Below are 27,501 nucleotides of genomic sequence, written 5' to 3'. Positions count from 1 at the left end.
AGAAGCGTGCAGCGAAGGAAGAACGCGGGCAACATGATGCGCCTCCGAGCGAGCCCGGAATGCGCGCGTACAAGCTCGGCGTTCTTCAGCACTCACTGCTCGAGCAAGCTTTCACGGGCTTGGTGTTCCAAAAACGGTCCTAATCGATTTATCTCTAACGAACGAGGTAAATATCTACTTGGCACACGAAATAACACATGAGGATGCCCTACGAAGGAAGGTCCTCTCGAGATCTGTCGGGGGCTCTTAAACCACTACCGAGTGCATAGGTCTAGCAATTTGGTTCACTGCATTTCAGCTTCCCAACGTATACGCGTGAGTATGCTTGTGTGTGCCTGTTTATTGCGCCCTCGTGCATTTGTGTTCAGCTTATATGCCTGTGTGTTTCGCGCACCGTTCACCACGCTCCATCAGTTAAGAGCAGCCGAGTCGAGAGGAATGATTAAAGCAGCCTGGTTAACACCTATAGGGCGTTCTCGTTCAATGAGCAAAACCGGTTGCATTAGTATCTCTGCCACCCACTCAAAATGTTGGAAATTCGTGAACCGTTAGATACGAGTGTGGCTGAGCCTGAATGTGGGCGTGGCGTCCACGTGTAATGTAGCGGGCCGATCTTCGCACCGCATCCGGTCTTGCAGAAGCTGCGCGCACACTTCCTTACAGAGCGACCGTTCACAAGCGGTGCACGTAACTATACCGAGAACCGAGGACGTTAGGTGCGTTGGCAGGAAGGTTATCCCACAGGGCTGGGGACAGGCGGGCAATCGGCGCAAGTCGATATCTCTGCATAGTAACGAATGCGCCTGGCAGTGAGGCAAGCGAGTGCCTCGAAGGACGCGGAAGCCGCATAAAAACCGCCAGCCAAACGTTGAGCGGGCCTGTTGTCACTTCGGACGCGCTCTTGTGCACTGGTGCAAATTCCGTTCACGCGACGACACAAGCGATGAGAATGGGTGGTCAGGTAAGACTTCTTTCGGCGCTATGTATGACTCATGTCCCTTTGGAGACGCATATGGTGGTGGATGCGTGTCCAAAAGGCTCTGATGTGTACACGAACGCCTGAAATTTGCTTCGAATATACATGTGGGCCATTCATCCGCAACGTGTATAGTCTGACGCTGGGATGGACATTTATGGCCCCAGATGCGATTGCCCGCCACATCATTAATTTTCAGCGTTGCCGTGCCGTTGTCGAATACATACGCATGATGATACGTGTTCTCAGTTGCGTGATACGCAGGCCAATCAAGCGCTGATTGAGAAAAAAGATATAAACACATTTTCTTTAGAAAATTTTCCACGAATATGTTTGCACAACCTACCAATTGTCTGCCTCAAATAACGTTATCCTATAAGCTTGCGCGGTTGCATATTATATTATGCTTACTGATTATATTATGTGACTTACTTTTATGCTTCAATGCATAAAACGACATTTTCTTTAAAAAGTAACTGGTACGCCAATGCATTTCTCCGCAAAGTTCGGAAAAAGATATATCGAAACTGGTGTCCTCCTCATAATTCGTTCGAAGTGGATCCACCTTGCAAACTCCACGGCTGGAATTTGTAAATTGCAATGTTAGACGTAAGGTAATTAGTAAAAAACTGAATTAGTGATTTTTGTTTATTAGTCGATTATGCATTTCAATTTTTTCGTGCAATTTTTTCCGCCTCTTCGAATAGACGAGTTCATGAACCAGAATTGAGGTATCTGCCACAGGCAATCTTTAAACATTTTTGAAAGTGTTCGCTGAAACGCCCGGTATACTCGGCTACCGATGCTGAAAAACCTTGGCGATCATTAACCCAAAACATATACACAATAGGAACCTTCACTTTATAAATTTATGCCAACGAGCCCACCTAAGCTTTACATTCAGGAACAGGATCTTTAGATACGATGTAATGTAAAACATGTACGGGCAGACGGGGATATGCCAAACGCTTTTGACACGCCAATAATATTGGCGTTTTTCTTGCGAGTGCGCATCAGCTCGGCTCGTTCATGACAAACAAAGCTCGCCCCATTATAGTAAGGCTTTCTTTTCCCACGGCGTAATTATGACTAAAACACGCACTATTTGAGGAGGCCTGAAGTGCAAATTTTCCCAGATTTTGCCTTATAAGCATCCGCAATGCACTAAGGCTGTTTCTTGTTTCGAGGTAATTAATTCTCAAAGATTACAGTGCAACTTCATGGTTTCCACAACCTTCTGCCTTTTGGTGATGCTGAGCTAAACAGTGAATGTTCCTGACCCCCTCCCCCCCCCCCCCTTTCCCCCATGCAAGTATGCACAACAATAATTTCGCAAATGCGCGAAGGCGACATCGTCTTTATACAAACCACACAGGTGTTCACGCTTCCAATCGGTGCTTTCCAACGTACGGCTAATATCGGCACGTTCGCTCTTCTGATGCCACGGGATTCACGTGGACTGCTCAACAATCAATGTTACATTTGTCCGTTTTCTGCTGTATAAATAGCGGAACAGCATTGTACTCAACTAGCGTTGCTACCTTTGTTGTGTTGTGATTGGTGCAGTTTTAAATGGTGGTTACGTCACGTTAGCATATTGCAGCTTCTTACGCACGCGTCCTACAATATTTTCCCAATATTATTGCTTGCTTTGTGAATACTATAGTAGAGGGTTTACAAGGCGGAGTTTGGAGAGCGCGATGAACTGTTTTACAAAGGATTCAATTTGATTGCAAAATGGTGTTGCAGACTAATAGCGTCGCTAAATATTTGGTATTTACAAGTGTGTAATATCTTGAATTTCATTCCTCATCAATATTAAAAGAGTTTCTCCCATGCCAACACTCTTTTGAAGGGTTATAAGAGCGCTAATTACGTAAACGTAAGAACGCCCTTGAGGGTGTTTTTCGTTTATTGTGAAATAAGAAGCGATCTTCAGAGCGATATTGGTAATTTCCTGTTAAGTTTGCACTCTGTTAGGATGAAGCTTCACCAACACCCAAGTTTCGCGAATTCGTCGAAAGGTATACATTTGAGCAACTAAAAAAACCCACCTGGTAGCTTCAATGTGCACTGATTTCTCTTGTTCGGTTAAAGCAACGAATGAAATTTATGAACGTTAAATTTCGCTCTCTTATCTTTGTTAGAGGAAGGTGTATTATCACTCAGCTTTATGCGGCAGATAGCAGGTGAAAGAGTCATGGGTCAAAGTCCCCGTATTTATTTGTCACATTATTCTCTGTGTTTCGCTCAAACACTTTATGTTCCTTGATAAAACACAGGCAAAAGTCGGACAAGGGTAGAAGCTTGGACGAGTTGGTAAATGTCATGAACAATTTGGTAAACACTGCCGTGAACTATGGAATCGGATGGAAGATAATCCTATATCGACATGGCGTATTAAGCTTCCACCCCTTACCATGAGTAAAAATGCTTTATTTTCTGGTAAGTGATTCATGTACTCCTCTAAATAGCTCGCCGCACCTCATTAGACGTTCAGACTTTATAAAAATTTCACGGTTCCTGCACACATAAGTGGGACTGGTTGTCGGACGACGTACTCGAAACCCTGTAAAGCATCCGGCACTCCAAACCCGAATAATTAAGGAGACAGAATTATTTCATTGCACTCAGGAGCTACACATAACCACAGAACCACCCCCCTTTTTTAGTTTTTTTTTTTTCTTTTTGGACTTCAAACAACAGCACCAAATAATCACGTCGTCTAAAATTGCTGTGCAGCGACGAGGGATATTCCCTGCGTTATGGCATTCCCTTTTAATGATGCGAAAAGCGGCTGAAAAATGCGTTCACGAGCAAAAGCATTCCTAACGGCCAAGAGGAGCCTATAAAATTTGCCCTCGAAAAGTGCAGGAAACCGTGCTTGACAAATCCATCTGATAAATTCTGCCAGTTACGGCAGACAAAAAAAACAAGTTGTGTGGAGTGCCTTCTCGGCTCAAAGCTGAGACGTAGTTTTGATCTCATTCACTACAGGCGCTCGCCTGGCTCGTGGTTGCTGCCTGCGTTGGGCCGGCTCTCTCCGGGTACCTGGTGCGCCGTCGTGTCTACGGCGGTGGTGGATATGGCGGTGGTGGATACGGCGGTGGAGGATACGGCGGTGGAGGATACGGCGGCGGAGGACAAGGTGGCAGTGGATATGCCACTACGAGGTACTACTCTGGCGGCGCTGGCTACGGTGGCGGTGGAGCTGACTACGGCAGATATGGTGGTTACGGCGCCACCACCAGCTACCGAAGTGGAGGAGGTGGCTACGGTGGCGGTGGATACGGGTCCGGCAGCGGCTACAGGTCGTACGGAGGGGGATATAATGGCGGATCGAGAGGCTACGGTGGCAGTGGATACGGCGGTGGCAAGTCCTACACAAGCAGCGTTAGCCATGGAAGCGGAAGATATGGCAGTGGTGGCTACGGTGGTGGTGGAGATGGCGGCAGTGGTTATGGCGGTGGCGGCTATGGCAGCGGCGGCTATAGCGGCGGTGGCTACGGAGGAAGCGGCTACGGCAAAGGTTCTTACGGAGCAGCGAGGTCGTACGGACGCGGAGGCTACGGTGGCGGATACGGCGGGGGTTACGGTGGGGGTTACGGTGGGGGCTATGGAGGGTCAGGTGGCTACGGAAAGTCACACTACAAATGGTAAAGAGACTCTGCACTAGCGCTACACAAGCAAGCGCAATTTTTTCTATATGAAACTAAAACCCTACATGGGTAATGTGCGTTTTTATCATCCGTCGTTTCACTAATAACTGTTTCAATGCGCTCATGCCAAATCCCACTACATTTGGACATATCGTTGCGTTGCTGTGTGATGTTTGTGACTGTTCGCGTACAGCAACTACACGTGTCTAAGAATGTGCAATAAATTGACCGTTATGCCCAGATTTACTTTTTGTTTACTTGGGAGTTACTGCCATCTTATTATGCCGAGCTTACTAATTCGGAACCCACCTCCGGCAAGTTGTTTTTTCGTTGACTTTCATTTCCCTTTACTTCGTCATTTCTACATTTCAATTAAAACAACTAATAGTTTTCCCTATGCTTTCCTTGGCTTCATTTTCTCTTGTATTCATACTGTTTGTTTTTTTTCATCTTAGATTATTCACACTCAGTAACACTAGCTTCACATATTAGAGCTTATCACCTTGCTCAGCGACACGCCGATGACACTTTGGGAAGAAAATTTCAGTTAGGATTCCAAAACTAGTAATTTCTGTGAATTTACCTGCCAAAAGGATGATCCTATTAACAAGCACGCCGTATAGTGGAGGACTTGGAAATAATTTTGACCACCTGGGGTTCTTTAACGTGCACTACAACGCAAGCACACGGTCGTTTTTGCATTTGGCCTCCATATAAATGCGGCCGCCATGGCCGGGATTCGATCCCGCGATCACGTGCTCAGCAGCGCAACACCTTAGCTGACTGAGCCACCGCGGCGGGTTCACCAGATTTAGATGTGGGCGCCGTGGCCATGGCCATAGCCGCATTTTTTTCTCGGTGTTGAATAATCTAAATAATTTATGCGATTAACAATGCTTTTTATTGTTGTTATGACTGAGAGGACCCAACAGCCATTACTAGCACGTGTGCGTATACTTCGTGAACGTGTAGCCTAGATTATACGCAGCCTCTGCGTCACACTTCCTGGCGTCACACTTGCGAATGATTCGTCGCAACATATGAAACCGCAACGTCGACTAAGCTTACGCATAAATGCAACGTGGTGGCGAGTCGGGCTATAGTAGGTTAAAGTTCATGTTGAACAGATCTTGAAGCGCCATGGGAACACAGACAAGATTTCACAAAAAATTCATAAATGTGCGGAGATACAGGGACAGGACACATTATTGCTGAGAATATGTGCAACTCACCTGAATAAAAAATTAATATTTGGTTAAAAATCTCTAGATCAATAAATTTTCACTCCAATTCAGATATTACGCTAAGCGCACAAAAATACTAGCAGCGATTGCTATTATCCCATCTTCTCGCTACCCGTATGCATTGATGCTGGTGTATCTGAAATCAGTCAGTGTCTGAAAAGAAAAACCAATCTCTGGCCTCACTCAATGTGTCAATGGATCCATCGCCTGTTATCTGAGTGGGCTACCCAAGAACTACCACAGTAAAACGCTTCAGTAAAACTCCAGCGTTTTACTTCATGCTGCCTTCAATGCGCTTGTGTTGCGCACCGGGGTCCTTATATACAGGTGATGCGACGGAAACCGCACATCTGTTTCGCTCCCAGTTTCCTAGAACACTTCCGACCCCCGCTAGAGGCCACCTCCGGCGCTGAAGCAGTGCGTGGCTTTGTCTTTAAATCCAGAACAATTGTTGCAGCGTTTTCATAGTTTTGTAAACAAGCCAGAGGTTCACAGGCACATGAAGACAGAAATGTTCATTAGTGATCGAACAAAAGATGTCGCTGGAGCCAACGTTTCAACAAGGAGGCTTTCTGTTCTTTGGGGCAACAGCTGTTTTCCTTGGCAGCGTTTATATAGCCCACTTTCACCCACATCTCACGGGGGAAGAATAAACGAGTGCCTAGATAACGGGGTGGAAAAATGGGAGGGGAGGGGGGGGGGGGTAGCTGCTCTTCTGCGAAGCATATATGGTTTTTGTCAGCCGCACTCATTGGAAGAACCAGGAATCCAGCACGCAAACTTGAGAACAGCAGCAGAACGCCATAACCAATGAACGGGTAGATATATTCTGTGTATCATTCGGCTGACAGCGGACGTGGAGAAGCACTCTATCATGGTTTCATACTTTGGACCAAATTGTGAATATTTAAAAAAAAAACATTATGGGGTATTACGTGCCAGAACCACGATCTGATTGTGAGGCACGCCGTATGAGAAAATATTTCAATATTTAGCGTGCTTACACAAGGAGGCCTAAGAACAAACTCTTCATTTTTTTATCTCGAACAATTACGAAGCGTAGACGCTTCGTGGAGACATGGGTAAAGAAGACATTATTCGTCATAACCTTCGCGTGCGGACCGCTATACCACAGGCGAAAACAACGGCATGGAATTCATATACAGGGTGTCCCAACTAGCACGCACCAAGATTTAAAAATATTCAAATGCCACGTAGCTGGACAGAACCAAGGAAATGTTGTTTGCTGTCGCTTGGAGATTCTAAGATTATTATTTTTTGCATCCCGCCTAATTACTTAATTACACTTAAATAATTATTGAACTTATCAAATACTATAATTCGATGGAAAGTGTCAATGAGAAAATTGTAGAGCAACATGGGAAACTCCCGATACAGCTTTCTGTTGCTCAATACGTGCTAAATAAAAGTTTCTTTTTTTTTCCGAGCGTGAAAGAAGTCCGCGAATACACGCAAAATTGTCGCGCGACTGGCCGCTCGAGGCGCTTTGCGTGTATTCGCGGGCTTCTCTCATGCTTGGAAAACATTTTCATGTAGCACGTATTGAGCTAGTTTTATCGGGAGTTTTTTGGCCGCCTGTGGCTCGGCGTGGCATTGACGAACGCCTACTCCTTCCGCATTGGAATGGCCGACAGCCCTGCTTGCGAAAACTGTGGCTTCGAGGAGACAATCAAGCACCTCCTCTGTGACTGTCCCCGCTACAATGTGGCAAGAAAAGTGCTCGCGACTGCGCTTGAAAAACTAGACAATCGCCCCTTCACAGAGGAAGAAGTTTTAGGACAATGTTCTAGACGGGCTTCGGCACTCAAGGCCTTAAGGGCTCTGCTGAAGTTCTTAAGGGCTTGTGAATTGTGATACCGGCTTTCAACGTTGTAGGGCGTAGGGTCGCTTTATTCCGCGAATTTTCTTCTATCCCCTTTTATTCCCTTTACCCCTTTCCCCAGTACAGGGTAGCAAGCCGGTATTTACACTGGCTAACATCCTTGTCTTTCTGTTCCTTTCTCTCTCTCTCTCTCTGTATCGGGAGTTTCCCATGTGGCTCTACAATTTTCTCATTGATACTTTTAACCCACTTATAATATTTCAGAAGTTGATTAATTAATTAAGACTAGTGATGTTTTTAGGCAGAATGCAAAAAAAAAATAATCTGAGTATCTCCAAGCGACGGCAAACAACATTACATTGGTCCTGTCCAGCTAAGTGGCATTTTTATATTTTTATATCCTGGTGCATGCTAGTTGGGACACCCTGTATATGGGGTGTATTTTTGGGCGCGATATCGTCGGGCCCCAGTGCATCTATTTCAAGGCACGTGGTAATTACGGTCCTATCACGGCAGGACAAGCAACCTTGTGCACGGGTAACCCATTAATCATTAATCCCGTGGACGTTATAACCATCGACTGGGTTACAGCGCTGTTACCAAGTGACTTAAACTCAACGTAAACCCTCCGCGCTTAGAGTGGGCGAAGGAGCTAAATGTACTATTAAAAAGCACGGTGAGATCGCTGATTTTAATAACCCTGGTCAACAGTGTACGAGCAGCAGAATAAGGGAAGACAATATTGGGATTTTTACGCGAATATGACATAATTCTGGTTTTAGATTATTTTAGATTTAGCCTGTTTAATGGCACCATTCGGGGAATGAGGATAGGTCGGACTGCAGAGCACGGCAGTCCTCAATACTGTGTATCTCGATAAATATTTTGATGTCATCAGCGTAAAGAAGAAATGGAGACTTCTGGATTGCTGAGGAAATCTCATTTATGAAAATTAAAAAAGAGAAGTGGACCTAACACGGAAGCTTGGGGTGAACCACTAGATAACATATCGACAAAAGAAGACTGATCATGGAGGTTCACGAAGCAGGAACAATCAAGGATGTAGATGCGTACCAGAGCTACAATGTCAGCTTCAACAGCGTAGTGCGTAAACTTCTGGAGCAGAAGGGGATGATTGACTACGCCAAATGCTTTGCTAAGGTCGCTGTAAACAGCATTAACTTGTCCCCTTTGCATGACGGGCGTGCAAACCTGCGAGATAAAGTTGACAAGGTTAATGGTCGTTGAGCGACCAGAGAATCCATGCTGATTTGGAACGAGAACATTTTTTACACTGAACAACAACAGACTGCGAATAGATAATTCGAAAAGCTTGGGAATCGCAGAGAGAAGACACATCAGTCGATAGTTCGCGATATCTGTTTGGCGCCAGATTTAAGGACAGGAACAGTTTTTCAAGCACGCGGAAAAGTTGAATTATTCACACAGTTGTTAAAGATTGGTGTCAGCTCAGGTACAAAAATACTGCCGTAAGCTTTGATAATGGCGGACGCGATGCCGCCTGGGCGGTAGGACAAAGATGACTACAGGCGCCTAATTGGCATTCGCAGATGAGATTCTCGTCAAATAGTACCAAGCTGGAAGTTCTAGTAAAATGGCGTGAGTGAAGGACAGTGCTGTAAGCTGATGGTTTGTACATATAGATGAAAAATGGACTGGCGAAAAAAAAAATCAGCGACTACTTGCATTTCTCCACCGCAGGATTCGAGCAGACGAATACGAACTTCACGTTTGTTAGAGCGCATACGAAAACGTCTCCAAAAGTCCACCGGCCGGCTAGAGGAGCTCTTCTCCAAAGACGCAACGTGAGACTTGCGATCTCGCCTATACAGGCGATTACAGAGGGACCTCAAAAGGCCGAATTCTCCTATCCATTTGTTAAGCTCAGGACTTTTGACTTTTCTGTGGGCGCTCCTCTTTACGCTTTTGAGCAGTTCTATGTTATGCAGAGAATCAATGGGGAAATTTACATCGTTTGGGCTTGTACTGGGGGATGTAGTCATGCATACAATTCAGGACAACCTCGGTGAATCGATGGACCTATTCATCGACGTCGCATATACTAGTCAGGAGAGACCAATTAACTGTAGATAGAAATTTAAAAACGTCCACTTAGTTACCACATTAGAAGGCGAAGCGGGGGAACTTACTGACCCCATCTTATTGTTAAGGCGTGTAGGCCATAAAGCACGCGGATATCTAAAGCGGGTTCTGAAACTTGTCACGGCGAACTAGGCAAATGTCAGGGTGCGACGCTGTTAAATATGTATAGTAATAATAAATAAATCAATCAATCAAACAATCAATCAATCAAAATTTTTCTAGTGCCCAGGAACAGCTGCGGAGCCTTCGTACTGATGCACTTAAAAAGTAATATGCGAGACAAAATGTACAGAGAAGACGAATGTGGTAGACAAAACAATGTGAGATACAGGAACAAATAGTAATAATATAATAAAGCAACTCGAACAAGGCATTTGTGTGGTTTATAGGCTAGTTGGTCTGTAATGATGAGAAATTGAGTATAGCTATGAGCAGCGACAAAAAAGCACTATTAACCAAAAGTCGGACACTGGTCAGCTCATCTACCCATCCAAACGTTGTCGCAGTATCCAGATTCGCGGTTCTGTCGTTCCGCAACTAGTTAAAACCCAGCCAGTTAAAATTGGCGCCCCCCCACAATTTCAAGCTTGAGTACTCACACGTGATAAAGTTTTTGCACTGAGAAGCCAGTTCCGGCAAGGCATTCTAAGTACCTAATGATGAATGTGTAGAATGTCAGTGAACGTCCTTGGTATGCTGTACAGCAGCGCGTCGGTTCAACGAGTTCACACGCGGCCGTCTGGATGCTCAAGACGGCCCAAGGTCACGACGACCCACGACTTCGATCGGCCTGGATCACTCAGCCCCACCTGAGAGCTTTATCAAAGAGCAAGTGCGCGAATTCAGGTGTCACAAATTGCCATGTAATTTAACATTTTATATGACAGTGCAGTGTCCCATCATACATGACGCTTTGGGCATCTCAAGTTTGTTTCGGGGCACAATGGGTACCCCGAAATCACTCTACGCATGATGGCCACCCCCACTTGCACTCATCAAGTGAGCATTCAGGCCTTTATGAAGCGACCACCTTGTGACAAGGATCCAAGTCCGCCTTGTTACTAGGAATGACACGCGGCTCTGCCATGCAGTGGGACCCAGAAACAAAGCTATATATGATCAAGTGGTGGCTACCGGGATCTCCCTCTCCGTCCCAAACAAATCAAGATACGACGCAAACGACGGGAAGCGATGATGTCTAATTGTAAGATGAAATGGAGATCCTGCAGAATATTCACCTTAATAATAGCAGGCAGTAATAGCAGAATATTGTGCCAACGTGCTCTGGGCAATGCCCGTGGCCACAGTAAATAAACTACGAGGATTGGCGACCAATTTAATGGGTGCCCTCCTCCCGTATGACAACACCGCAGTTACACATCTCGTGTTGCCCATGCAGGCTGCCATTCCAGAGTGGGCTTTCGAAGAACTTGACCAGCCATCCTACAGTCTCTGTCTGGTCCCCAGTGCATTTCTTTTTATTCCGGAATCTGAACACACATCTGAACGCACTGCAAACTGCCACAGAGAAGTGATTTGACAAGCAAGGTGAACGTTCTTTTTCAAGACATCAGAAGCCTTCCAGGGAAATAGAAGTACATTGGGAGGAGGGGAGGTAATGTTGAAAAAATAAAATGTTTTTGAACCCCAAGTAGTTTTCTTCATATGCGAGTTGCGAGGCTTTCTCAACACCCCTCCGTATAAGGCCAAATACAGATACCAAGGTTATAGCGCCGCGTGTTTTTCGTGTTGTGCCACTCTCTGTCTGTCTTTTCTTTTCTTTTTTTCACTAGTAGCACGAGATTAAAAAATGCATATTACTTGATAACAACATCATGCTCACTTTGCTCGGTGAGTTTGAATGTGAAGAAATAGTTTGTTGAAAGAAAAAAAATAATAATTAACGCGCTCACGCGCAATTAGCACACGGCTCAAGCTGGTGCTTTCCGTTTCTCTTCTGGAAAGCAGCCAAAATTGCTGGCTCATTCTCAAATTCTCTAGTGTCTTTCCACCTAAAATACAATGCATGCAAATAATGCTGATTGCCGACCGCTGAACACGATCCTTAAAGCTCGATTCAACAAGCAATCGAAAATATCAACCTCCCTGCCTTTCTCATCTCTTTTATCTCACTCTATCTTTCTTAGCTTGACTTCTAAGTATGCGAAGCGGAGAGAACGCCCAGGTAACACGAACAAAAAGTGGCGGCACTTTTTTAATTCCCGCATTTCATTGCGCAAGATAGCTGAATCGGTTCTGATCAACAAGTTAAGAGCTCTCAAAATGAGATTGAATGAAAGAGTGGCGCGGCGTTTATAGACGAAGGCTGAATATTTCATCGAAACGATCTAGTGATAAAGCCCGCTACTGTACCTTAAACATGTTCATTCTACAATAGACCTCCTTGTACGTTTGGGAGGAGGCTGAATTTGTTTAAAAACCGACAAAAAAACACCAAAGACGATCTTCAGCATCTCGTACAACGCTTATAGCCTGCGCAAGAGCGCAGGCTATGATGAGGATTGCCACTCATTTGGGCTGCAAGCTGCTCGTTTCAGTCAAGAGTTACTGATAGAACTGAATTCAGTTGCGATGGTCCAAAAAGTTGAGCATGATAGAGGACTGATGAATAATAAAATATGCATACAACTAACAATTTTGACAAGGTCTCCGGTTTGCTTCTTGTAACACCTGAGTGGCGGAAGTAAATCTTTTCAGGTAGCCATGTGATGTTATACCTGACCCTCACGTAGTTTGAACAAAAGTGAGGTGTGTTTCGAGGGCATGCCACTAACTTTTTTCTTTATTCACACCATTGAATACAGACCTGCTCACGGCCGAAGCATGCAGTGAGCAGGATAGCAGGTCTTTGTATCTCAAGTCACTAAAGTGGCGGCAGTGCAGGAGTCATAGGCAGGAGGTTTACCCTCCTCTCCCTTTCCTAAAAGAAGCAGATTTTTTTAAAGCTTGCTTCGCTTATAGCTTCCAGTGTTTGGCTTAGCTGATTGGCTACTGGCTACTGTTGAGTCGATCGCCATCTCAGCGGATATATTTGTGCACGTGCGCGCATATTATACATGGTGCGTCGAATGAAACTACCAGCGAATTGGCTTATACAACACAACTTTGTATGCTGACGAATTATGCACACCTTTGTTCTCCCTAACACAAAGATCACTTCCTACACAAAATCTTCTCTAATGAATGAATGAATGAATGAATGTGTGTTGTTTAGTGGCGCAAGGGCCAGATATGGCCAAAGAGCGCCATGAGGCTTCTCTAAAAACACACCAAACTGTTAATAAAATGGGGAATTATATGTTCTTTATGTTCTTTTTATTTATCCACTAAGTATGTGGCACTGGGTATGTGCCGGTTCATTGCCAATGCTCCTACATAAAACCTGAACATATAATGTCGGCTCAGAGATATCTTTAAAGCACTCATATATGTTAACTTATAGGTTAATTATATTTCATGAATTTTCAGTTAACTTTTTTTTATTTAGCCATTCGGCATGTACCACTAAGGGTGTGCCCGTTATTGGCCAGCCCTCTTGAATGAGTACGTCCCACGGTTACACAAAGGGTAAAGATTCTCTAAGTGCTGCTTGCTACGTGTCGTGCTTTTCTCTCCGTGTATACACCTGTCTGTCATCGCCATTCTTCCCTCGACAATCAACATGCATCGCCTTCGTCCCTGTGACATTGCTGCGTATACGTCTCACACATGTGCATCCGCCAGATTTGGAGTTTGCATTTCGGCATATAGCTGTGGTCGATGCGGTGCATAAAGATAAAAATTGCATGGCACTAAAGTTGTGATCTTTGTGGCGAATGGTGAATGAACATAAACATTCCATAAGATTACAGGTTACCTAAGATGAAATTAAACAGAATTTTACGCATCGCCATTAGTAGTAAAGCATTTAATTAACAGCTTTACTAAAGCTTCGATCGCTTCACGTAGATTTCCCCATGTGCGTTGGATCTGATTTTTTTTTTTTTTTCGGGACGAGTGCATCATCATCCGAATTAGAGCTGACTATGTAATAATAACAAAATTAGCATTACGTGACGAAGTTGCTGTTCGAAGTGGGCAAATTTAAGTCCGCAAAGCTGCAACAAGCACGAACAAAGCTGCAGCAAACGGCGGCGAAGTGGTCTAGCCAACTACCGCCACCTTTTGACACGGCCATGAAATTATTAGTCCTAACGGCCTCGAATGGGCAAAACTAGAGGGCGCTAGTACTCCTACCGTAAAGAGACATTGTTCGTGTTTTTGCGGGAGTTCGAAGTAGTTTCGAGCGCGGCGTTCATGGTTGGCCGCTGTGCTTTATCGAGGTTTTAGTCACCTTATCGCCAACTTTGCCTTTCTGGAGTCCTAGCGACATTAAGTTACTCTTTTTGGTGACGTAAATGGCCAGGAAATTGTCTTGGTAAAATTCCTAAGGGCCTTTCGTTAAGCTTAATACCTCGTTCCTATTTTTTCCATTCGTCGCTACTTCTCAAGACAAACCGAAGCGCTTCTTAGTGAGGTGAGCCGTCTGGGTGCATTAAAACAGCTTTTCTAGACAAAGCACAATCTTGAGATCTGTCACCATTTTTTTTTCTTCTTCTTCCACTTTCCGACTGTTGACTCCCCGTCACAGGAGATAACTTAAACTCATAGTTCAAGATTTAATAATGAAGACGTCTAGCAACAATTAAAACATATAAAAGACAAAATTCAGAGCAAGTCATCATCATAATTATTTAGCTGCTTTTCGTAAAAATGGAGCGTTTTGGGACGTGGTCTGATGACTTTTTTTTTCCAAAATAAATAAATTGTCACCAGAATTTTAGTGCATGTATACCTTTATGCTTGTTTTAGGCCGTATGCGTGCGTTGGAGCGTACGTGTGTGCCTCGACGCATCTGTGGAAAGGTGCTTCCGTGCGTACGTGGTTTTCCGATAGTTTCTGACAATATTTAGTTCAACAAACCGACGCCTCGTTGAAGTAGGTGTGTATAATAAGTAGGCAATTCAGGCATGATTGCTTTCATGCTTGAATTTCGTTTATCACCTATTCCACTCACAATGTAAGGCTTATTATTCTTGTTGTTTTTATTATTAATCATCTGAACATAGATACAAACATAATAAATAGAAATAAAAGCGGGTGGCATAGGATGCTTCCTTGAATTAAAGTAATTCAAATAGCAATATAGGTATATAGGTATAGCAATAAAGGGTTTAAATGAACTGTTGTGTATATTTACTATTCTTTAGTGCAATTTTATCGGTGTAGCATTAAGCTTTTGCTGTGGCCTAATCATCCTATGTAACACACGCTAGTAAATTTTTACCTGGGATAGAAGTAGTTACACTGTCTGTAACTGCTCGTGAGAGTCGTAACGGTGGAAGCATACGCACACATAGTATAATGCATCTGAATAAGTGCATGTCATAGGGAACAAGCACTCACCAGGGAATTACCTCCTCTGCTTCCCACTCTCCATTTTTCTTGTTTCTTGTTATTTACGGCCACTCTTTCGCCTTGCTCAGGCGTTGCTGTATCGTGAAATCTAGGGCAGGTGTGTTCGTGAGATATGAATGGCACACCTGTCTTATAAAGATTAGTTCCATATTTTGGGGTGCACATTCTCAGCTACAGTGTGCGAGATGTGGACCTGGAGGCAGCCCGAAAAATGCGCAGTCTCCAGAAGCTGCTGCACAGAACAATACAACAATGGAGTACCTTAAAGCACTTCAGCAAAACAGACAAAGACTTTCACATGAGCTGCTAGGCTGTTAAAAACAACAAATTATAACTTGGAGAATAGAGCGCTTTGGTGGTGATGATGGAAAATTTAGCTTTTATATGAGGCTGCCTAGTTTTTCAGTTAAGATGGCCGTGTACCAGCTGGTTGAGCCTGCAGTGAGGCGCAGTTCACAAAATGGCTTGGATAAATTTGAAGAATTTTTTGCATTTTTAACAAAGCTCAAATGTAACATTCCTCTTTAAGACCTAAATTGCGTACAGGTTCCATGTGTCGTGTGTTACTTTAAGCAGACTTTCTAACAAGTTGCTCATGCTACATTTTTGAGGATGAAGCGGTTAATAGTGTGCCCTTCACGAAATGATATTAGGAAAGCAATGTCTCAAGCCTTCTCTGATTCTTTGGGAGATAACGGGACAGTCGTTTTCAATTGTGTTGAAATCAAGGTCGAACGGCCATCATTCATGTTGCCAAGATGCGATACTTCGTCTCAATATTATGGTAACAACACAGCCAAATATTTAACAGGGATATGTCCACAAGGCCTCGTTTCTGTCCTCGTTTCTGTTTGAGAGGTTGGGTGGAAGAACTAGGGACAAGCACATTACATAACACTGTGACATTCTTGACCAGCTGACTTAGGGAGACGTGTTCCTGGCGGACATAGGATTTGATATTGGTGACACTATAGACCTACACCATGTTGTAAACAGTGGTAGGCGCCGTCGATATATTTTAGCCCCTATAGCGACGCCGCGTAGGCTCCGCCCACTTTCGCCGCCCCGCTTGCACGCGAGGATGGCGCGCTTTTTTTTTTTGCTTTTTTTTTATGGGATGGGAGTGAAGGGTGCTAAAACTACGATTTCATTATGAAGCACACGGTAGTGGGGGCGCCGGATTAATTTTGACTACGTGAGGTTCTTTAAAGTGCACCCAGGGAAACGTTCTTGCATTTCGCCCCAATCGGAATACGGCCGAACGAGATGGTAGGCCTAGCTCGCTGACCGCCGCAGTGACGGCCGACAGCGCTTGCGATCTTGCCTGTAGCTCATTATAGTGCGCTTATGTTTGACAACACGATTAACGGGGGCTTAAATGAATTGACGCGAATAGCAAATGAATAGCAAACGGTGTCTTTGGTGCGATTAGCAAACGAAACGTAGTATACGCGTACTTGCAAGCCAGCCGTGCCGCCTCGCCGTGACGGCCGGTGCTTGGGTTTCCGTCCGCGAGACGAAATGCCGTCGGATCGTTGGTCCCGATCGCGCCTGGGGTTTAGTACAGGGCGCTGCTTTACGAAACACGCGCAAATTCGAGATATTATTTCTATTAAGAACTATTTAATGTTAAAAACAAGCTGTAGCCGATTTCTACGTCGCCGTGCTCGGCGACAGAAGCGATCGCCTCGGTGATGGGACCGACGAGGTATACCGTCCCGACGGCGACGCCGGCTGTGTAGCACCGCACAGTCTGACCTGTAGGCCGCGGCTGTCCGATCGCTCCAACTCTGCAATAACCCTGTACATTTTATTTCGCGCTCGAAATTTAATTGACACGTTTAGGCGCGTTTAAGACATCCATACTGCAATTAAAGCAGCTGTGACTGTGCACTGTGAAGCCTGCGTATGTGAACGTGTGATATGATATCTACGCTGCAAGTGGCACAATTCTTTGACATGAAAATAAATTTGAATGTGACGTGCTTTGTGGGGCATCTGCTCGCTCGACATACGTTCAAGGGTAATCCTAATCTAGCTTTCCCCACAGTGCGGCATGAAATTGTAATGACGCGCTAATAACGATTCTAAGATCATAGGTTGGCTCATGCACGCCACTCAAAATAAAAAAGAAGCTAAACGGTTACGACATGTTTTGCGCGCAATGGATGATCTGGTATGAGACTCCAACTTTCGCTTTTTACCGCGGCGGCCCATTGCTTGCGACGGTTTTCATCAACAGGAAACCTATGAAAACTTTAGCCTCTTGCGTATTTCGACGCAACTCAGCACGTCGACATACTGCATTTCCTTCGTTGTAAGATCATAGAATAAAGACCTCACAGATGGAACCGCACAACCACCCGCGAAACCCAGAGGCTGCTGTGGTAGGTGCGACACGGTCGGCGGCTTGGCGGCGGAGTGCCTACCATGCGAAACTAAATTCCGACAACAGCGCCACCGCATTTTCGTGACGTAGCGCCGTGGTGTAGGTCTATAGGGCTCTATTGTACAAAGCTGCATATAAGAGTATTCACGAAGGGAAAGAAGCAACTATCAGCACTGGAAGTTGAAATCACAAGAAGACTTGTCAATGTGCACATTTACGTGGAGATTCATCAGGCTAGTACGAAACAAATGCACTGTAATAAAATATGCGCAGCCCATTGACTTCGTTGTTTGAAAACATGATGAATTGAGGTCGTTATACAAGATTATTACTGTATGATGTGCACTCGCAAACCTGTGCTCAATAATGGCTCCTGAAAATCCGGAACGTCTGGTCTAGTATGAAATCAAATTTCTTTTTTTGCTAAAAACACAAGCAGACGACTGCAAGAGACACGTTCTTTTCTGTCAAAAGAAAGTTTTGTAGATAAAGGAAACTTAAGTACCAAGCCGTAAACACCTGCTATCTCGAAGCCGTTTGGAAATTTCTTGAGCTGCAAAGCTCGAGCTTCCCAGAAATCAGGATAATGTCCTTTGTAGCCGCCTGCCAACTCTTTAAAAAAATCCAGTGGCAAGTCGTTTTTTCTTCCACCTTAAGTTTCCTTTACCTTATCATTTCGACAATTCAATTAAAAGAAGTAACCTTCCCAAAGCTCTTTTTTTACTTCGTTATCTAGCTGTTCGCTTCATATGGTTGTGACAAATAAAAATCAGGCCGCTCGGTTCCCCTTTTCATTTAGTAACATCAGGGATGGGAGAGTAGTGACCAAAGTATTATTGCGCGTGTTGCCATCACGCATTAAAGCAACATGTGCTTCAACAGATAAAAGTTTACCTTCATGGTCATAAAAACAGCAGTGGGCTCATTACGTCAACCAGCAGTAGTGTGCACTGCCGCAGCATTACTTTACATTGAGAAGAAGAAACAAAAAAGACAACACAAGACACTACATACAGGCACTGCATATTGCGCATTATTTTATTGGTGGCAGACGGAAAACTGGCAAGATCAGAGGCTGCTGGCTTCACCAAGGAGGTATTGCGTTTTCTGTTAGGGAGTGCTGGAATTATATTGCCTACAAAACTGACAAATGCCGCAACAATGGCATGCATGCAAGTTTAAACTGCTTATGTAAGTACAAGGCAATCGCTGTGACGCTGTCATTTTAAATCTTTTAATGTGCACAAACAAGGTGTCATTGGAATAGCCATGGTACATCATCATCATCATTAGCCTATATTTATGTCCACTGCAGGACGAAGGCCACTCTCTGCTATCTCCAATTGCCCCTGTCTCGCGCTAGCTGATTCTAACTTGCGCCTGCAAATTTCCTAACTTCATCACCTCACCTAGTTTCTTCTTGGCTAATTTATTCTTTCTCTCTTCAAATTGAGAGAAATCCTAGACCTCACTAAGCTATGGTCGCTGCACTTTACCCTACCTAACACTTCTATGCACTATGCTGGGATCGGCAGCGAGTGTGAAATCTATTTCAGTCCTTGTTTCTCCATCGAGGCTTTTCCAGGTCCACATCCTGCGGCTGCGCTTCCTGAAGAAGGTATTCATTATTCGGAGCCTATTTCTTTCCGTGAATTCTACCAACATTTCTCCTCTAGTGTTCCTAGAATCGATGCCGTAGTTGCCAATTGCTTGCTCACCAGCCTGCTTTTTCCCCACTTTGCATTGAAGTCGCCAATCACTACAGTATGCTGAGTTTGCACCTTTCTCATTGCTAATTGAACATCTTCATAAAACTGTTCTATTTCTTCATCATCGTGACTATAGGTTGGGGCGTAGGCTTGTACTACCTTCATTTTGTACCTCCTATTCAGCTTTATTACGACGACTACTACCATCACTTGCACATACAGCATATACGGCGCGCGGCGACTATGTTATCGCCCGTGGGGCGCTATAACGTAAAATGATTCCAAACTGTTTTGATTCCAATTTCTGCAATCAGCCTCCACGATTGGTCAAAACATTTTCGGGCCGCTCCTAACTTCGCCTGTCTGTCACGCGACGTCACGAAAACCGCGATAGCTCCCCATCTGATATAACGTGTACACACTGATTATGCATGATTAAACATCACAAAAGAAAAATAATCCTTCCTGATTCGATGCCTTTTCACCATTAGCCACCTGCTATTGGTCCAATGTTTTCTGGCTACGCCCACTTCACCTGTCTGTCACGCGACGTCACAAAACCGCGAAAACTCACCACGTCAAAGTGAAGTGTACGCGAAAAAATGCATTAATATGCCGAACAAAATTGCAAATTTTTCTGAATAGCCACAGACTGCCCCGTTCCGAAAGGAATCGAAGATGGCTGCCCGCCGATCGCTCAGGCCCTCGCTACTCTCACCTGCCGGTGAGCATGTATTTATTTGCGCATGATAAACCTTTTTGCGTGCCAGTAAAACGTTATCGAGCCCTTTCGGTATGCATACGACATCGCTCTGCCAACTCTTCCTTGTTGAGGATCCGTTTTAGCGGCATTCTTATTCTTCCGTTGCACGCCGCCGCGATTTTCGACCAGCCACCGCAAGCTAAGTAAGGCGAAGCGGACCAATCGGAGAAGCCGGCACCACCCTCTTCATGCGGTTACCTATTTTCACTGTGCTGGCTCGGCCCCATTGAAACCCTCTCCACTAGAGTGTGCTCCTCGCCTCTTATCAGCTAATTAGATAAGAAAAAAGTAAACAGTTTCGCCCTAAGGGCGAAGCAATGAATGCGATAGCAACACAGCAATGTCATACGAAGTAAGGTGAGCGGCTTTGGTAGCAAGAGAGAGAGAGAGAGAGAGATTAATGAGATGGGAAAGGCAGGGAGGTTAACTGGAAGGTAGGTATCCAGTTTGCTACCCTGCACTGGGGAAGGGGTAAGGGGAGACCGAAAGATAAAGAAAAATGCACACACACAGAAAGAGAGGGTGATCAGAAAACACACACACACGCACACACAAAAAGGGACTCAGGAGTGTCACAGTCGTTAAAGCAGGTCGCTTGTCCGGAGGAACCTCAACAGTGCGCTCATCGCCTTCTGGTGTGAAGACCGTGTCAGCCGGCACTCTAAGATCGTCTGCTCAGAAAGCGGCCGGTCGTCGAGGCGCGCCAGCGTCGTCACGAGCGTCTGTCTCTGGGAGCTGTAGCGGGGACAATGACACAAGATATGTTCGATTGTTTCCTCGTTGTCGCAACTATTACAGGTAGCACTGTCAGCCATTCCGATGCGGCAAGCAAACGCATTCGTAAAAGATACTCCAAGCCACAGTCGGCAGAGAGCAGTTGTCTCGATTCGGGAAGTCCAGATGGAATATGTAGTCGGATGTATGGATCCAAGCGGTGCAGTCGAGTATACCGGAAACCTGGCGTGTTCCACATGGATCGAGTGGCATTACGCGCGAGTATACGAAACGTTGCTGCTGCATCGGTTCTTGAAAGTGGAATGGGTTCCTTCACAGAATTTTCGTGAGCCCTCCTGGCAGCTTCATTGGCCTGTTCGTTGCCCATGATGCCGCAGTGGCCTGGGAGCCACTGAAAAGTAATGTCATGTCCTTTTTCTACTAGTTGGTGATATATCAGCCATATTTCAAGCACAAGTTGGTCTTGTGGTCCACGACGCAGAGCGGATAGCAGACACTGCAGGGCTGCCTTAGAATCAGTAAATATACTCCATTTTCGTGGTAAATCTTCATGAAGCATATAAAGGGCGCTGCGAAGTGCAGCAAGCTCCGCAGCAGTCGACGTTGTCCGGTGAGAAGTTTTAAACTCATAGATCACGGCTTTTTCGGGGAAGATCACAGCTCCTGTAGATCCGTCAAGAGTTGTCGACCCATCAGTGTAAATGTGAAGGTGGTCCTTGTATGTCTCGTGCAGCATGACTAGAGATAGCTGCTTGAGAGCTGGTGACGAGAGTCCTGCTTTCGTTTGAATTCCTGGTACCGAGAGTCGAACTTGTGGGCGAGCCAAGCACCAAGGAGGTGATAGCAGCCTCTCGGCAGGCGTATAATCTTGAGGGAGGCAGTCACGGTACGTCAATATCACCTGGAAAAAGGAGGCATTGGGTCGGTCTTTCGGCAGCGTGGCGAGGTGATGGAGGGCGCGGGCAATGTGCCTGATGTGTGCTCTCAGCACTTCCAATGTCATAAGAGTTCGCGCTGGGTAATCGTGTGCTATTGCAATTGTTTCCGCTGTCGATGTGCATCGTGGTAATCCAAGACAAACCCTTAGTGCTTGCGCCTGAGCACTTTCGATTGTGCGGTTGTTGCTTCTGCAGGTATTGCTCAGTACAGGTAAGCTGTACCTCACATATCCGAGAAACAGCGCCCTGTAGAGTTGTAACATCGCGTGTACTGACTTTCCCCATGTTTTTCCACCAAGATATTTAAAGATGTGTGAAATGGCCGTTAGGCGTTTCTTCAAGTAGGCCACATGAGGACTCCAGCTGAGGTCTCGATCTATGATCACCCCTAAGAATGTATGCGTCCTGGCGTAACAGATGTCTTGCCCATTGATGGATATGGCGTAGGATGTCATTGGCTTCCGCGTAAACGCGACCAGCGCACATTTCTCAGGTGAAATCTGGAGGCCTTGTTCGCTAAGATACGCCGATATTGAAATCGCGGCTTTTTGAAGCCTCGCGCGCACCTGAGGACGTGTTACACCTGACGTCCACACGCAGATGTCATCGGCGTACATTGATATCTGGACAACACTTGGTATGCGTTCCACGAGACTGACAAGAACAAGGTTGAATAGTGTGGGGCTCAAGACGCCACCTTGGGGAACACCGCGGTATGTGTAGTGTTGTGAGGTCGGACCGTCATCGGTCTGCACAAAAAAGGACCTCATGTGTAAATAGTTGCGGGTCCACCGGTAGACTCGGCCACCAAGGCCGACCGATTCAAGAGCGTTAAGTATGGCGTCATGAGCAACATTGTCATAAGCTCCTTTTACGTCGAGAAACATGGCGACAGATAACCGTTTCAATCTCTTTTGATGCTGGACATAAGTGACCAGATCGATGACATTATCAATAGAGCAACGGAGACGTCGAAAACCGGCCATAGCGTTTGGGTAAACTTTGTGGCGTTCCAGGTACCACTTCAATCTGGCAAGGATCATGCATTCCATCACCTTCCCTACGCAACTTGTCATTGCGATTGGGCGGTATGACGTGAGCTCTAGTGGTGACTTGCCATGTTTGAGGAGTGGCACCAGACGGCTTGTCTTCCATTCCTGAGGGACGTTTCCATCCCGCCAGGATTCATTGAATATATCCAGCAACGCATTTCGTGCTCTCTCACCCAGGTGGCACAAGATGCGGTACGATATGCCATCTGGTCCAGGAGTCGACGACTGACTACACAAAGCAAGAGCCGCATCAAGCTCCTCGGTGGTGAAAGGCCGGTCCATGCGTGAATCCCGTGGATGGGGCATGGTGCTATTAGTACCAAGGGCGCCTGTGTACGTTGATTGGCCTGCAATCTTCCTGCAAAATCTTCTGCAACCTCAATGTTCTCTCGACGTTAGAAAAGCGCCAGGGCTTTGAATGGCACGCGTTGTTCGGGAAATGTACGTAGACCTCGCACGATTCTCCATATATGAGAAAGGTTTTCGGGGGTCTAGGGATTCACAAAATTTTGCCCACCGTTGACACTCCAATTTGTGCATTCGACGCTGGATCTTCTTTTGCGTACGTCTGGCTATTCTTCGATCATGGATGGACTTTGTGCGTAGGTATCTTCGTTCAGCACGCCGACGAATCGCACGGAGTCGCTCCAATTCCACGTCGAATTTTGAGAACATGGAAGTGCATGTCAGTGTGCACATCGCATTCTGCGTTGCTTCTTTGATCGCTTGCTGAAGGCCAGAAGGGAGACCTTTGCAACAAGCTTCTTCCATGCTGGTTTCGAATGTAGACCAGTCAATACGCTGGATTGTGTTTGGCGAATGACAGCTGGCCAAACCTTTGATCTTAGGGTAACTGGGGATATGATCACTTCCATGCGTCTCAATGTCTAAAAACCACTTCACACGAGTAGCAAAGCGACGTGACACAAATGCCAAGTCTAAACAGCTGCTGTATGATGAGCCTCGTAGAAAGGTAGGGCTCCCATCATTAAGCAAGGACAGTTCATGGTCAGATGCAAATGAAGCCAGTCGTCGGCCGGTTGCGTTAACTTTGGAGCTACCCCAAATAGGGTGGTGAGCGTTAAAATCTCCTGTAATGATCCATGGACCAGGGGTTGCTGTCAAGATATCTTCTAGTCTCTTGCTGTCAAACCGTGTTGATGGGGATAAGCAGGTACCCACCAGTGTAAAGGCTTCCTTTTTCTTCTTAACAGTCAGGCAAACATACTGATTCTCATCATGAGGCGGCACATGCTGAACGACGTAGGTAAGCTCCCGACGAATAAATACAACGACCTTGCTGCTTTCGCTGCAGGCTGAGGACATGATGCATTCGTAGCCGGATAGCCGGATTGGGTTTGTTACATTTGGTTCACAAATTACGATGATTGGGAAGCGGTTAGAGTATACAAACTGACAAAAGGCATCCGACATCTAAGTCCTCTGGCGTTCCACTGGATTATCGACGCTTCTCTGACCTCTTTGCGGAACGATTGGTGATAGTCAGCCATGGTTCTACTCGATGGCTGCTAAGACTGGGCTCAGCGCGTCCAGCACTTGCAGGCCACTTCGAGCAGCTGGAGTTGCGATACTTGTCAGTAGCTCTTTAATGACAATCATTAGGGACCGCAGCACCGGTATGATCTGTCGGTCAACCCTTGGTACTTCATCAACCGAAGTATGCATGGAAGAAGACATCAGGCGGGGAGGCTCCTTGGCAGGTTGTGTGCGCGGAAGCGCAGGCCAGTCTTCCGCGGCGTTGGATTTCTCCGTCTCAATCCTCTTCGTGCTTGTATGTTTACTTGCACTCGAAGGTAGTGGGTTGGGTACGTTCTGCGTATGATCCGCACCCCGTCTTGTGCGCTTGCGTCGACGATTACGCCGGCGTCGTACAGTCTCAGCAGCTTCTCTGTGGGATGAGCTGTCTCTGACCATTTGCTTAAGCACGGCAATTTCACTCCGGATTAGCAGGCATTCTTTGGATGAGGCATCGTGGGAGCCATCACAGTTACCGCACTTTAAATTTGTTTTAAATTGTTTTAAATTTGTTCGCACACTGTGGACGGCAAGCGTCCACAGTGTGCGACTCAGCGCAGCGAGGACACACCGTACTCTTTGTACAGACGCCCTTGACATGGCCAATCTTCATGCAGTTATGACACTGAAGTGGCTTGGGGACGAATGGCCGAACAGCATGTCGGAAGTGGCCAACCTTGACATGCGAAGGGATGGAATCGCCCCTGAAAATCAGCTTAACGCAGCGGCTGTTACCAAGGCGAAGCACATGCGTGATGATAACTCCCTCGGTCGCCGGTTTGATGAGAATTGGCAGGTCTGAGTTCGCTGTGGCTAAATCAATGTCGTAAATGACTCCCACCATGCCAGCTCCGTCCAATGATACCATCGCTCGGACTTTGATGCCACCCTAATCTGTTATTTTCTGAAGCTTGTCCAACGCGCTGCCATTTGTCGCGTCCACAGCGAGGATATTCTTTCGCATGTTTATTCGGACTTCCCTTATTTCATTCGGCGCGACCCCCTCGAGGACATGGAGAGAGCTTGCCTGTTAAGTGTTCGGAGGCTGATGGAGGAGTCCTCGGGCACGAAGAGGACGGAGTGCGGCCAGCGTTCACTTTTTGTCTTCGTGGTTAACGTCCTCGCTGGTGAAGACACCTTGAGAATCCTTCTATTGGCTTTCCTGCTCATCACAGACTCAAAGCTGTCATCTGACGAGTCATCGCCGGTGACCGAGTACAGTTCGGTGTCCTCGCTGGTTCTGGACCAGGAACTCCGTTTCCTCAACGAGCTCGTCATGGTTGACCTCTGGCCGGGTATCCCCGCAGTTGACTCCGCGTCCATAGCCACAAGGCAGCGAGCCTCGCTGATGACCTCGCTGGTGCTGGACCAGGCACGCTGATACCCCGGGGAGCTTGCCATAGCAGACCTCAGGCTGAGCGGGCCTGGGGAAGGCTCCGCCGCCGTCGCCACGAGGCAGGAAGCAGCGTCCCGGAAAAACGTGGAAAATTTGATGAAAATGCAACGAACAGAGACAGAAGCGTTCTATTAAAGACGCACTTCGTCGTCGTCCAGCCATATGGTAGCAATATGAATTGTAGTAAACATGAGCTGATCAAGTAAGCAGGTGTGCTGCGGCGTAAGTAGACCGACATGAAGAGAGACTCGATGACCACGAGAAGGCGCGTGTGAAACGGTGGTGTTGATGAGAAGCGCTTCCCGTGGGCAGCGCGTGCGAAGGGACACACCTGTAGCGCTGCACTGCCAATCCGGGCAGCATTGCATGTGTAGCGTGCGTTGGAAAATGTGGCCCGACTGTTACTAACTGAATGAACAAGCGTGGTGTGAGCGCGCAGAAACAAACATGCATAGATCACACTGAATGACTGCAGACAACGACTGTCAAAACGCCGGCAGCAAGCGCATATACGCCGGAGTGGCGAAGGTACGTGCGGTCTATCGCTTCAACGGAAACTGAGCGGCGAATGCACAGCGCATAAAGGTCAGAGCCGTGTGGAGATAATAGACGGTGCGGGCGAGCGACGAGCACGGTTGTTGGCAGAGTAGAAGTGCGCCCCCCCCCCCCCCCCCCCGCTTTCTCTGGCGCTGGCTTCCCGCTTCCTTGCTTGCGCGTGGGAGATTGAGTGCGTTCGCTCTCCGTGATAGCGCGCGTCCCCGCACGCTTCCGCTCGGGCATACGATGAGCGGCGAAGATTTTATCTATACGGAACCTCACGGCGACGGTGACGGCGACGCCGACGGCAGAAATCCGGTTGAAGTGTCCATATAATTGCTATCGCAATAAAACCGCTGAGTGTAGACAATGTTATTGGTTTTGAAAGCGAGCAAAGGTGACCTCCTATAAACGAGGAGAGTGTTTGATTGGGTTGTTCAGACAACGCTGCGGGTCACCGCCCAATGCTTGCGCCAGTGGTTACATAAATTTGACGTCAGGAGTTTGGAATCAAAACAGTTTGGAATCATTTTACGTTATAGCACCCCTGGACCTAATACGGAACATCACGGTGACGCAGACGCCGACAGCAGAAATGCGTCTGGAGTGTCGATGTATTTGCTATCACAAAAAAAACTAGAAAGTCAGGAGCCATCGTGATCGTTCGAGAGTGTCGAATGTGAACTAAACATTCCGAATATTCGCACCAAGCGCCTTACACCTGTCGTGGAAGCAAGATCTCTGGTGAACGAACACCTTGACAGAATGCACGCGCACCATCTGTAATTATACAAATATAATGGAGCTAGTGCAACGGTTTACGTGAACCCTGTTCTCAATGTCTGGCCTGTCATACTTGACCGCGTCGTGTCTACTACGGCACGTGAAAGTGTCGCCATTGTGAAGCAGCCTTGCGGAAACTCATTTCCTATCAGCATCGGCCCATAGTTCTCTTTTCATAGAGCAACGCTGCGCTGCCACTATTACGCGCGTGGGTTCCCCATTAACAATTAAGCGCATCCGGCGGACATTACACGCTGTTGAAGACTTACAGAACGTCGGATTTACCGTCGTTTTTCACTGGGTACATTCATATATCGGCGTGCAGGCAACGAGGCCACT

General features: G+C 46.4%; 1 protein-coding gene across 1 annotated transcript; it reads left to right on the top strand.

Annotated features, from left to right (window-relative positions):
- Positions 1–839: 839 nt before the first annotated feature.
- LOC119451831 (acanthoscurrin-2-like) lies at positions 840–5,023 on the top strand. Its single transcript, XM_037714500.2, has 2 exons — positions 840–961; positions 3,974–5,023. Exons 1-2 carry the CDS (start codon positions 944–946, stop codon positions 4,634–4,636), a joined length of 681 nt encoding a protein of 226 aa, XP_037570428.1. The 5' UTR covers positions 840–943; the 3' UTR covers positions 4,637–5,023.
- The last annotated feature ends 22,478 nt before the right edge of the window (positions 5,024–27,501 follow it).

This window comes from Dermacentor silvarum, chromosome 1 (assembly GCF_013339745.2).
Source record: "Dermacentor silvarum isolate Dsil-2018 chromosome 1, BIME_Dsil_1.4, whole genome shotgun sequence".
NCBI lineage: Eukaryota > Metazoa > Arthropoda > Arachnida > Ixodida > Ixodidae > Dermacentor > Dermacentor silvarum.
The sequence above is the reverse complement of the archived record's forward strand: the minus strand, read 5'-3'. Positions and strand labels throughout refer to the sequence as shown.